We start from the raw sequence: 13,470 nt of genomic DNA on the forward strand, positions 1-13,470 counted from the left end.
CTCACTCTCTCCTAAATTTTAGCATCTAGGATGAAATACAAGGTTCTTTAAAGTCTGTTCATCGTCTTTAGAGTGAAAGTACGCACCTGCCACGAGCACAACGCTGTTCAGACGTGTCATTAAAAGTGAAACGCGTGAGGTGAGATTTTATCTTCATTCGTATTTTCGTGTGTGCGTTCACGAAAGACAGGGAAAGGGAAGCAAAGTAGAGAAGAGAGGGAGAAACAGAGTCTCGCATGGTAGCCAGAGGGCGGTGGCATTTCTCTCTGCGTAAACAGAGACGGTGGAGAAGGAGAGAACGCACGGAGAGAGCTTAGTGGCAAGGCAGCAGTGCCGCTGACACGAGTGAAGGGAGCCCGTGGCTGTTTCCACCTCTTCTATCACAGCTCGCCCTGCGCCTTTTGAGACGGACTTAGACATCGGGACTAGAAGTTACACACCAACCGGACACGTTTGATTAGCCAGCAGATCCTGTTGTGGAGGACGTGTTGGGGGGGTTCTCGTTTCATCCACCGTGGACGGAGGAGTTTTGTGTGTTTATGTGTATTACGCGTTGCCTGTAATGGGTAAAAGTGGACAGAGAAGTGGAATAGTACTCGGGGGCTCCAGCCTGGTGAGAATGAGCGCCACGCCGAGGATCCTGATTGTCCTGGTGCTAATACACGCAGGAGTCGCTCAAGGTAAGGCGTGAGAGCGCGTCTTCTGTCAAGCGCTTTAATTACACCTTGCACGTTTGAAAGTGATGGGCCTTCTCCTTCACTGCCGAGGTGCGTTTAAGTGGTATGGGCGGCATGCCAATTAGTAGACCCAGAGAAGTATCCCCTCACCAAGGAGATATACTTTTTTGTTGCCATATTTCCATTTAAATTGACTTGGAGCAGAAGACTAGGTTAGTATATGGTCAGCATCTTAATGTGTAAACTGTGTATGCGCATTTTCTTGGCCGCCTGAAGTGTGCTGAAAAACAGCTAAACTCACAGCCCACTTTTTTTCTTCCCAGGGAAACACGACTAATAGGCTAATTAATCTGGGAAGACCGAAAACGATAGCCTGCTGTTTAGAAAAATGAATTAAAAATGAGACTTAATACACAGAGAAACGTGCACTTGACCCACTATTGAAAACCAGATAAATAGGAATATAATTGCAAAACTCAGGAGGAGCATCGTGGGACCTCGCGGGCAATCGGAACAGAGTATTGCGGGGATTTTCTGCCAGCTCTGTTTCAGTTCTGAGCGGGCAAATGAACTCTGCGCAGATGCAGTTATATTAATGCGAAAGCACCGTGAAGGGCAGGCAGGGCTGGAGAATCTCTGATTGGGCGACTAGTGCATTAATTGCGCAGTACTTCGTTAACATTAACGAAGGTCCGTTGCTCCGATTGAAAGACCGATCAGAAGTCACGAACACTGCGCCGCCAGAAGGTTAAAGGCAAGGCAATTACACTCTTACGGATCTCATAACGCAATCGGAAGCTGGCATGAAGGAATGGGCTGAAAGTGAGGACTGTAATGCCAGCAGATCGTCAGCCCAGCAGGATTAACCAGAATCCAAAGATAGCGCAAACAAATGATGTAAAGATGTTTCGGTGCTGAGTATTAGAGGCGTTACTTACTATACGCCCCAAGTGAAGCATAACACGGATATTAAAGTGATATTTCTGAAGAGTGACAAGCAGCCACCCACTATGGCCGGTGTTTGTGGGGAATGTCGCGGGGCATAGACTGCAATCAGCCCAACTTTTAACCGGATGTTCTCCTGTGTATATATATATATATATATATATATATATATATGTGTGTGTGTGTGTGTGTGTGTATGTATGTATTTCTCATGAGCCATGTGGGATTCGTGAAAATGCTGAAACCAGACGCATCTTTCCAGCTTTCACACTCTTACTGACCTTCCCAGGGAGAACTTGTGCCCTTTTAATGTTCCTCCAAAAGAATTAATGCCTAGCCCCGCTGCTGTTTTACGACACAGCTTTATTCACCACCACCTTTTTAAAAGCTGACCTTCTTAGAGCCACTCTTGCTTGATGTTTGTCTTCTATTTAGCTGATCCTGTAGTTTCTTATAAAGACTTGACGCGAAGCTTCACCCTCTGCCATAAAACTAATAATTCCACTTGAAAAACTCTTAAAAGATCCCCTAGAGTAACTGTCATATGCTACACAAGGATGTAGTGCATAAATTAGTATTGACATTACAGATTAGCCTCAGGTTTTTGTGCCGAATCTGGGTAGTAATTGGACATGATGTTGCTGCCACCTTTCTCTCATTGCCCTGGGGAACAGCATTTCAGTAACTGCCGCTAACATTCATTATAACCGTTCTCCATTGGTTTACTGTTAAATCGATACATTGCAATTTAGGGGACACGATTTGAGCAGGGTTTCACCAACCTTTGATAAATTGCACATCGGTACCAATACGCGGCTCAATTTAACTTTCATAGTAAAATCTGATAATTGGAAACTTAAACTGTTGATGCGTTTTAAGGGAGCTCGTATATTTTCACAGTCCTGAAAAGTGTCGCTTTTCGCGCGTTCTGCTCTCATTTAAAAAAATGCTTTAGAATTATCTGCTTCTCCTCTTCCGCATCAATTTGGCTTAGCTGTTGTGTGTGTGTTTTTTTTCTTTCACTGTTCACAAACAACTTGGCTCGTGTCTCTGAAGTTGTTTCCTTGTGTGAGAGGAGTCAGTCCATTAGCTGTTCTACTGAATGGGGTAAAATACACAAACACAACCTAACTGAAAGGGGGGGGGGGTCTTTGTGTACCTAGTTGATCCTCTCTGTGGATCAGTGGGAGAGAACCTCCTTCAAATCCCAAACACCGTTCCGGTGTGCATGGAACAGCAAAATACATCGAGTTGTTCTAACCAGATTATTCTGCCGTTCATTGCTGCTCATGCATCATTGATTGTCTTAGGGCCAGCTGTTGGCCTTTAGTTTTTACTCCACAGTGGAATATGTGGTTTTTGGCAAGTTTAATAGCAGAGTTTGTTTTTGAGGTCATGACTAATGATGTTCAGGATGATGGTGTTTGTGGGAATGATGCTGGCGCTGCTTTGGATTCAAATCTGATCATAATGAATCACAAGGTTTCTCAAATAGAGGGAAGTTGTGTTTTCTTTTTTTTTAAATCCATTTTGAGTACACTTATTTCACACAAAGGGTTCAAGCCAAGTCATTTTTACTTCACATTTAGTTCTCCCCTAAGCTTTTAATTATGAACCTTTCATTTATTTATTCATTCATTTTTTAGCTCTCAGTCATTTAATCTGGCCTGCAGACGTGTCTCTCCTAGCTTTGGAGCACTGTAGAAAGTGTATTGGGCTGTGGAGAAGTCTCTCATACACAAAGGCGCTTGTGCACACACTGACATGTGCACATACAGTACAATCAGAGGAGAGTGTTAGTTGAAATCCTCTCATGCCAGCTTGAGTGCAAGTAGTTGTGCCTTTTAAAGCCATTAGCTAAGCCTCCTTACATTTGATCTGGAATGAATGGATGTCAAGATTGCTGCACAAAGTCTCAGAAGTCCACCTTTTTTAAAAATCATGATGACTTAGGTGCCGTGTAGCTAGGTTCTACAATTCAACTTTTCGTGCTAAAACATTTCTGCTTTATGTGACTTTGCAGTCTCACTCATGTCATATTGCAGAGTTTGGTTGCTAGGTGCTGGTTGTAGATGTTCACATTTGTGTGGCAGCTTGTTGTGCTACAGCTTACACGTTTCTTTAAACTGAACATTCAGATCTATTTCAGGATGCTTTCTCACTTTGTTTAAAGCTGTGCTCTATAGCTACAGAGCGCTGTTGGCGTGTAGTTGCATATGTATGTGAATGCGTTGGTATAGAACTGTAAAGTTGGGCTTACACGACTCCTGTGAGCTGTGTGCATTCATAAACTTGGCAGGTTGGGGACGGTCTCAGAGAACTCCTGTGGAGTGTGTGTGTTTGCGCGTTTGTGTGAACTTGGCACTGTCATAGAGTTCCGAGCTCATGTGGCGTTTCATTGCATGTGTGTGTGCACATTCGGCATTATAATATTGCCAGGGCTCCCATGCTGTCTCCCATTATGCTATGTCCCTGTCCTATGGTGTAGTGCTGCCATCCAGGGTTTGGTGCTTGTAGGGGGACAGCTGGGAATTATTGGAACTAAATAGGCCGCTTTGATTGGCTGTTCTGCTCAAGCCAGCGCTGTGCAATTGGTTGAGCAGATTCTGTGTGGTAAATATGATGGTGTTTCTGCATCAGAGGGTGAGAGAGAGATGGAGGGAGATAAAGTGAGAAAGCGAAAGGATGAATGGATGAGGAAGGGAGATCTCTCTGGGTGGTTTGTACTAGCTTTGATCACTCCACTAGGACTTGACAAGCTGACTGACTGTCACACACACACACACACACACACACACACACACACACACACACACACAAACACACATACAGAAAGATATTTTTTCAGTCAGACAGTGCTCCATTCTGTTTGCTTTCTGTGTGTGTTGTGTGTGTGTGAGCATACTCTATGTGCATGGTTTGTGTGCACGGACAGGCGTTCACGGGAGTGTGTGAAAGGAAGTCTTTGACTGTGTCTGGGGTTGTTTTGTATCGAAGACCCTCCTGCTGCTAGCAGTAGCCTAGTGATGGCAGATTTCCCTTGCCCTCTCTGCCTTTCTCTTAAAAAAAAAAAAAAATCTTATCCTTGCTTACTCATCCATGTGTTTCATAGACTCTCTCTTTAAGTGTGACCAGTGATGAGACATTTTTTTTTTATTTTATTTTTTTACCACCCACTTTTTCTCTATCTCTATCCTTTCAGTCAGTGTCTTCTGTTAGTTGCTGAATGGGTTTTTCTGACCTTTTTTTTCCTGCTTGCCTGTGGCCTTGGCTGCTCATCTATTCACTGAGTACATTTTATGTTGGACTGTGAAAATGCCGTCCACCTTCAGTACATCAACACATAGCAATTACAGCTCAACCTATTTCAAGAATCAAGAGCCCGAACTCGAGTTGTTTGTGTAGCAGCGGAGAACTTTGCAGGCGTGTTTTTCTTTGAGGAAAGAAGACAAGAAATCCGCCTTTCTGAAGAAGTGCGGTTTTCAAAAGGCTGTGTCGACAAACTGCGTCACGCCAGACACCACTTGCACCATTTAGTATCTTACTCTACGCAGGGGAAAACCCAGGATGGAACATAAGAATGCATCCCTGTGTGTGTGCTTGTGTTCTGTTGTGTGCATTTGTGTCTGTGTGTGTGTGCGTGTTTACTAGAGAGAGAGAGCATGAGCTAGAGAAAAGACGAAAAAGAGAAAGTGAAATATTCTGAAACCGATTCCCAGCGTCTCCCGCTGTTAGGCCTAATTCCTTCTAGAGTTTCATGTAAGGATCTGGAATTATGAATTTTTCATGGTCTGAGAAACCTAAGGCCTCATTTGGTGCTCTCATTTCCAGGCTTTTTGTTTTTGTTAGCTGCGTCTCTGCCCGTGTGCGTGTCTCTGTGTGTAGGGTGGTTGCACTGAGAAAACGCCGTTTGTTCTCAATCAATGGCCTACTATATAGTTCCCGTTGGTCCCATGGAATCCTGGACTCTGGAAAATGATAACACTGTTTGACTGTTTTTTTATCTTTAAAATTTGTTAATTATGCTCCACCAGCATGGGAAAAAAAAATGCATTTAGGAACGGTATGAAAATTAGCTGCAAATGGGCAGATTGGGTTGAGCTGTAAAAAACAACAAAAAAGTGAATGACCTTTGGTAGAGAAACATCCTACAGAATTTGTTTTCTAAGGCTAAAAAAAGGTCATTTGTGATTAAGTTGCTGCTTATGAAACTCTGCATTTCTGATCCCAGTAGTAAACAGTCGGACTTGGTGAATCCGTGCCACTCAGTGCCGGGCCACAGATTTTTGTGCTGTTGTCCATGTCTCGGCTCTTCCCTCTTGTCATATGTCCCCATTTCTCCTATTCTCTGTCCTGTTTTTCTTCTTTCCCATCTGCTACCTCTGACATGCTGTTTGCCTTGTAAATCTTTGTCATTTTTTATTATTTTCTTCCCCTGCTGCTGCTGTCTCTCACCACTCAGCGTCTTTCTCTACTTAGATTTACGCCGTTTAATTAGAGTGTAGCCAAAACAGTGGACATATTGTTGTGCTTCCGAACGGGGCCCACAAGCAGCAGGACATTTTGTATTTTTTGTGTGTGTGTGTGTGGTCACAGAAACTCATCAGTCTGCCAGAGAGAGGGAGAGAGAGTTTGCCTACACATTGACACACACACAGACACACAAACGCCCGCTCCTACGGGTCCAGTACAGATAAATGGAATTGAAAGGAAGGAAAGAGACAGGTAGAGAAATGGAGCTCCACACTATGCCAGCTGCTCTTCATTGAAATCTCACCCTGAATCTCTTTGTTTTAAGGCCTTGCCTGTGTCTGTAGCCAGCAGCCGAGGCTTTTCATGGTCTATATATTCTTTTTATTTGATACTGTAAAACCTCCAGTAAATAGCGCGGGTTGGTTTATTTGCTTCAGAAACAACAAGCAGCAAGCTTCACTTATTGGAGACAAGCGATTATAGGAGACACCTTTGTTTCATCTTCCTGTGGGGGGGCTGGACCCAACAACTTCTGCTACTTCGGCTTAATCCCTCGCCCCCTCCCGTGTCTGTCTTTGACACTTTGTTTGGATTCATGCCAAAGCTGCAGTCTGCTCCGTCTCCAGATTTTATTTTATTTTTTTGCTCTTGGTGCACATGTTAAAGACAGGCTGCAAATTTAAAATGTGTGTATCTTATTATTATTTTTAACAATATCACAGATGTTTGCAGTGCTTAAACTTTTGTGTGGCTGCATTACACAAGTGTCACTCCTTCAAACACGCGTATATGAGGCGAGACACTTCCACATATGTGTTGCTCTCTTTTGGAAGAACAGTTTCTCGAGGGCAGACACACGACCAGCAGATGGGTGTTGGGTGTTTTGGCCGAGTGGCGTGTTTGTGTGTTGGAGCAAGAGTGTCTTATTTGTGTTGCCATGAATATGTAATTAAGCTGCCATTGAGAAAAGACGACGTGCCGCGACAGGGGGTCCACGAGGCTGGGTCCCGGGTCCTTTTTGTCTCCGCTGAAAGCTTGTTATGAGCTTTGTCCTATACTGAGAGCGTGAGAGTGAGGGAGGAGAGAAGAAAGGAGACACATAGGAAAACACAGGGAAATGGAGACACGATGAAAGAGAGTGTGTTGGATTAGAGAAGGGAAGTGAAGGAACAGCATAAGAAGGTGTTCTCTTTATTTCTTTTTTTTTTTTCTTTTTTGAGAATTTGACATTCATGCTCCTTTTTGACGGGAAACAAAGCTGCACTGTAAAAGCCCATTCAACTCTTGGTCGAGAGCGGAGAGCGAGATGGGGGGAGGAGAACAGGGAGGAGGAGGGAGCGAGCGAGCAGGCAGAGTAGCGTTTGGAAGCTGCCTGAAGGATTAGTCTCTCTCGTCTTCGTATCTTTCGCCACTACATTCTCTCTTCTCCCCTTTTGTTGCTCTCCTTCGCCCTGTCTTCTGAAAGTTTTCCTCTCTCCCTTGCTTCCTCAGTCCACCAACCCCCCCTCCCCAACAGTAACTCTTTTCTTTTCCCCACTCTCCCTCTTTCTTTGCCAAAACTGCCTGGTAATCTAGTGGTCCATCTAAAGGAATATCCAAAAAACCTGAAACCATAATTACTATAATCGCCACTGCAAATTTTTACCTCCTAGGCTTACGTTTGCATTTTGCACATGTCTGTGTACACAAACAATTGCACACAGAAGTCTTTCTTGAAAGAGTACATTGTAAGTCTGTAGGATGCAGTTAAAAAAAAGAAAAAGGGGGATTTGGTGTGTGTTGTAAAAACCCCCAAAAACCACCACTTTTGGTCGGCTATTGCTCGCTGTAGACATGATGTAATTCACTGTGCTGTTCCCTTTGTAGGCTTATGAAAAACAAATACATAACACACATGCGCAGATAATAATGTGCAGAAACAACAGCAGCTTATTCTGGTAGCATTTATTGCGGTAGGTAGAAACTTGTACACGCACAAATATACTCTGTACAATAGACACCCATACGGTACTGCAAGGCCATTGACTCATTTTGGCTCCACACCAATGTAATAACAGACCTGGTATATTTTACTCTGCGGGTGACAAGATTACGTGTAAGCAGTTTACTTTGATTCATTTGAACACAGCATTCTAAGTGGCTAATGAATATGGGCAGTACTTCGCTGACAAGGCACGTTTTCTGTGTCCAGCGAGTGTGTTTGTGTGCGCGTGCAGATGAAATATCACATTGTTATATTCCAGAATTATCCATGCACACAGCGTTTTTTTTCCCCCACCAACACCTCCCCCAGAGGAACACAGGTAGGAAGGTACTTGTAGGTGGAGAGTGGAGACAAAGGAGAGAGAATAATGACTTTACACTGTGGGGAAAAAAAAGAAAGTCTTGCTTTGTGAAATCTTTTGTTCTTCAGGGAAAAGAGTGATCATAGAAGAGTGAGACGGGCTGGGGATAAAGGTGATAGAAGGGATCACCTTTCTGACAGTTCTTGGACAGAGACGTAATTTGATTAAACAAAACACTAAAAGTTGAAGGTGACTCTATTGCAATGGTGCTATGAAGTTTGCGTTACTTGGCTTGTTTTGAGGTTATGACTGGAGCGGCAGCTGCCACTTGGGGCTGTAGCCAATGTGGAAATAAAGTCCAGTGCCAAAATATACTCGAATGAAACATTCAAGTCTGACAACAGATATCCTAGAAGGTTAGAACGGCGCGCTGCACTTTAGCTGTTTTAAAGTAACACAAAGAAAGACCTTATGTCTCATATGAATAGTTTGGAAAGCCTAAAACACAGCCGAGGCCGTTAAAGATTAAGAAAAATAGCCTCATTTGATCTACAGTGTCTTAGGTCATTTGTATTTAATCAAAGATGAATTCAGTTGACTTTTTTGTTTGTTTGTTTTTTTATAGGTAAATTTGTGGAGTTGTGAAAATTATTTAATAAAGGATAAAAGCTTTGATGTCTTTCATGTGACTGTTGATTGACAGCTGTCAGTGGCATCTCCTCATGGCTCCTAGACTAACCACATCTTGGATTTGGAGCTTCTGAATTGGAGGCATGTATTCGTGCAGTGTTTAAAGAGTTAATGTTTTCACTTGATTATACAAAACTACCAGTTACCATGTAGTTAAAGTAGCCTATTGTTTCTAGTGAGCTAATGTTTGATTTGGTCTGAGGAAGATGGGAGTCTGAAAAGCAACAACCCTTACTTGTTCCTGGCTCCAAACAGAAAAGGCAGCACTGATCTGTATCAAAATTAGCTGCAGTTTAGACCAGTGAGTGATTCATCAGCTTTATGTGCAGGCTAAAGATATCAGAAATTAAGATGTAACCTATTCAGGTAGTCTAAAGAAAATCTAGAGCGAGAAAACTAGAGCAAAATCAAGCACCTCCTCAGATAATGAGGAAAAATGTAACTGGAAGTTATGCTAAAGTAAGGCAACACTTCAAAGGACATAAGTGGGTGGTTCACAGTGCTGGTCCAAAATATTCCATCTGTGTGTGCCTCAATGTTAAAACTGAACAGCTATCAATCAAATAAAATTCAGTCACCCTGCAACAGTAAGTATAGTTTTTTGTTAACCAGTCTGCAATGGAACCAGCAAAGGACACACAGGTACAGGTGTGCTATTCAAAAAGTATTTTTCTTTTTACTTGGATGAGAATAGATGAAAAAGATATCATAAATTAAAACCCAACAAAAAAAAGCTACTTTAAGAAATAGGCGGGCCTGTGAAGGAAGGCATTCAAACACAACACTACTCAAAAATACTTCTGACAAATCACGACTCTAGCTTAGCAAACTCACCTTTCCGAATGAAGGGTAGGCCTTTAAAAATGTTGACTTTATCAAAGTTATTTCTGTTTATTTTTTCACTTTTACTTATCGCACCAATAGCCTTTATGCTTAAAAAGCTTAAAAAAAAGATTCAAGGGTCAGCCGTTCGCTGCCAGCCATTGAGTCAGCAGCTGGCTGAGATAATCAGATATTACTTTTTAGGAAAGGCTCTTTCCAAAGAGGCTTAAAATTAAGTGGGGTGCTGATGAGGTCAATGGGTGACGGCTTTAGTTGTTTTGAATGACTGAGAGATTAAAGATGGTCTCTCGTACAGTGTCTCAGCAACTCAGTTGGTTTTTATTGTGGGTGCTTCACATTGTGACTCAGCAGTGCAGCTATAAAAGTAAAGACCTACTGACTTGCTTTTTGCTGTTGTTTATAGCACATTTCAGCAATGCTTTGTTTTCATTGATTTCTTCCCACACAGGCTTTGAGTGTATGTGTTCATGCATGTGTGTATGTGTCATAACGTGATGCTTGTCGGCTTTTTTTTTTAAACTCTCAGGCTTGCTGGGGTCCATTACAAGATTTAGTGATTTTTATTAACAACACAACAATCCTCTCCTCGGGTTGACCTTAAAATGTCTCATTCTCTGAATTTTATGCGCACACCCTGTGCTTAATATCATTTGCACTTTACTTGGTGGCATTCCATAATTTTATCCTCAAGTATTTCTGTAGTTATATGATACAATTTCTGAAAAATACCCATAAGAAACACATTGTGCTGTCACTTACTGTCTTGAAATTTCAGTTCTAAGAAGAGGAGACAAAACTGGCAACTCAAAGTGATGATATAACACAATTAAAATATTAATATTTAACTCATTTTGACAGGTTTTTTTGGAGATACTGCACTGTATATTTCTGAAACTAGACAACATTTAAATCGTCAGTGTTTTATTGTTTTAGTCAAAGATTCAATGTTTTGTTTTTTTAATTGTCACTTTAGATGCTTAAAAATGATATGTTAATGATAACATATGTTTTAATTAAAGGTGGGAAACATTTGGTCATGAAACAGTGCAGTGTCGCATCATTATCTGTGATCTGCGTCAAGTAGGATGAACGCTGGGGCTCTCTGCCGTCATCTGACAGCTGATGTAATCTAGATGTAATTGTACACGGTCGCAGCCACCTACGCATGCTTTAGTTGAGAAAAGCTAAAATAGTTCTGCATGGAAAAAAGTCAAAAACAAATTGAACATCAGTCAATTATTTCAGTATTAAATAACACTGAAGGGAGGGTGGGGGTGTTACAGGACAACTTTAACCTTGTTCTGATTGGAGTGTTTTCTCAAAGCATGTAGATTGCTGCCTTTCCATAGTAAATAACTCAGTCTGAACTCTAGTTCCACAGAACTACTTTAAACCACAAACCTATGTAAAAATTTAATGAAAAAAAGTTTGTGGATTTAATGAATGACTACTGATTAATCATAAAAGGATCCAACAGCCATGATAAAGGTTTCCATTAAAATTAAAAGTATTGTTTTGAGCTGCACATCTTTTCAGTAGGCTCTTGATTTTATAATTGCTATCTTTTTTCCTTTTTAACCGCTTACCAGCTTCAGTTCTTTGCTTTTATATTTGGACATTTTGGGTCAAGGAGCTGTTTATTTTTCGTGCGTGGCAGATTGTTACTGTGGCTTTAGAGTCTTCATGAAGTTTGGGGGGGCCCACACGGTCTTTGTTTCATTCTGAGCTTGCAACAAAGGCGCAGATTAGCTCTCTTTTCACAGTGATGGACTCTTTGGAGAACTGACTCGTATGAGCAGAAGCCACGATTTTATGAAGACTATTAAAAGGCCACAATGCGAGACAGGTGTTTCAAATCAAAGACTGCAATCCAACAAATTTGATTTGAGATAGTCCCATCCAGTCACCTCAGGCATATTTCTGCTTTTTCTTTTTTCTCTGCTCTTTTTATTTTTCGGTTGCCATCATCATCTCCTCCCCGAGGCACAGCTGGTGTAGTCGTGCAGTAACGGTTTTTTCGAACAGAAACTGGCTCAGTGTCCAATGACATGTGGCTAAATCAGAGCGCCAATAATAGGAGAAAGACACAGACACACAGTACACTAAGGGACAAGTGTCTCTATCCTGTTCAACACTAGCATACAAGGGGGTGTGAATGCAGGGCAGCCAACACACACACACTCACAGGCTCTGAACGGTTAATTTGGCAGTTAAAGTAGGAGCGTGGATAGAAACTGTGTCTCCATATGCAGTAGCAGTTGTGCTTCTGGCAGTTTTTTTACTTCCCGTCACTGTCTTGGACCATGTCTGATATTTTGGCAGTTGGAGTTTGAGGAAGGCGGGAAAAGCCACCTGTACAGTTGTAACAATTCATTATATCCCCATTATCCTCACAAAATGCTCATCTCTCAGCCTAATCATCTTTGTACCAAATTTGTTGTAACTCAATGAGTTGGCTGGGGATGTATTTGGAAAACGATTTAATGTTTTGCATTTTTGTTATCAGAATGTGGCTATGCATTTTAAAAGCGCTCTTTTCCTGAGTTATTGCATTAATTGCACAGTAAAAACGAAAACACGGGGGCACACATTTTCACCAAACCCGATTAATGTTGTTTCTATGTGCATCTTTTTTCATGTTTTGCTGTTTTATTGCCATCAGCTCCACAGAAGTGCACCACATCATGTCTGAACATATGCCTCAAATCAAAGGCTTGCAGCTCCACACAGTTACAGCATCATTGCCTGCTGTTGAAATATACTGTACATTATGGTATGTTCTGTAATCTATATATGTTGCATTTGTGCCAAATGCGTGCATATGGGGTTACTTTATCTGAGTGCATGAATGAATGTGAGGCTTATGTCATAGTGTCACAGCAGGGTTATTTCACCACATGAAAAGAACCTCCTTTTTCCTCAGCGCTCTTGTGTGTCCGTGCGTGTTCTTCTTTTACGTTGTCTTGCATCTGTCACTTCCTCACCCTCTCTCATCTTTCTCCTCTTTGGTCTGAGCCTTTTCCCTCCTCTCCTCTCCTCTCCTTCCTTCCTTCCTTCCTTCCTTCCTTCCTTCCTTCCTTCCTAGGGGAAGAGGAGATTTAAACTTTGAACAAAAGGCAGAAGAAGGAAAACTTTGTGGAAACATTTGAAGTGTTTTTCCCCCTTCTCTGTTCTGAGAAATGTCATCCACACCCAAGGAACAGTTTCAAAAGAAGCAGAAAGTAGCTGACTAAAGCCAGACAATGCCCACGGCTCCCTCTAGCTCATCCAAATCCTTGTATTGTAACTGTAGTTATTTGTGTTGCTTCCTCCTCTGGGTCCCTCCAGGGTTTTGGTTTATCTCCGCTCAGTGCTGAGGTCTTGTCAGAAAATGAGGGCAGGGCTGCCGTTTTGGCCTCAGGTCAACTTGCAACTCGCAAAAGTTTAATTTTAGTTTGGAAATGAACTGAAACTTGCAGCTAATGACAAACTTGTCAAATCTGAGTTGACATTTTTTTTTCTGACTTTGTGTTTCTACCTGCAGTATTTTACAGAATTGGCTCACTAGGTTGAACGGG

At 42.0% G+C, this 13,470-nt stretch overlaps 1 protein-coding gene across 3 annotated transcripts in view; it reads left to right on the forward strand.

Annotated features, from left to right (window-relative positions):
* Positions 1-289: 289 nt before the first annotated feature.
* Positions 290-13,470, forward strand: part of unc5ca (unc-5 netrin receptor Ca) — a 189,637-nt gene continuing 176,456 nt past the window's right edge. The window contains exon 1 of one of the 3 annotated variants that reach the window (XM_005452040.4): positions 290-680. In XM_005452040.4, the coding sequence (XP_005452097.1) occupies positions 563-680 (118 nt within the window). In that variant the 5' untranslated portion in view covers positions 290-562. The remainder of the gene's footprint in view (positions 681-13,470) is intronic. The other 2 variants (XM_005452038.4, XM_005452039.4) reach the window with 2 other exon arrangements.

Source organism: Oreochromis niloticus, linkage group LG12 (genome assembly GCF_001858045.2).
Source record: "Oreochromis niloticus isolate F11D_XX linkage group LG12, O_niloticus_UMD_NMBU, whole genome shotgun sequence".
NCBI lineage: Eukaryota > Metazoa > Chordata > Actinopteri > Cichliformes > Cichlidae > Oreochromis > Oreochromis niloticus.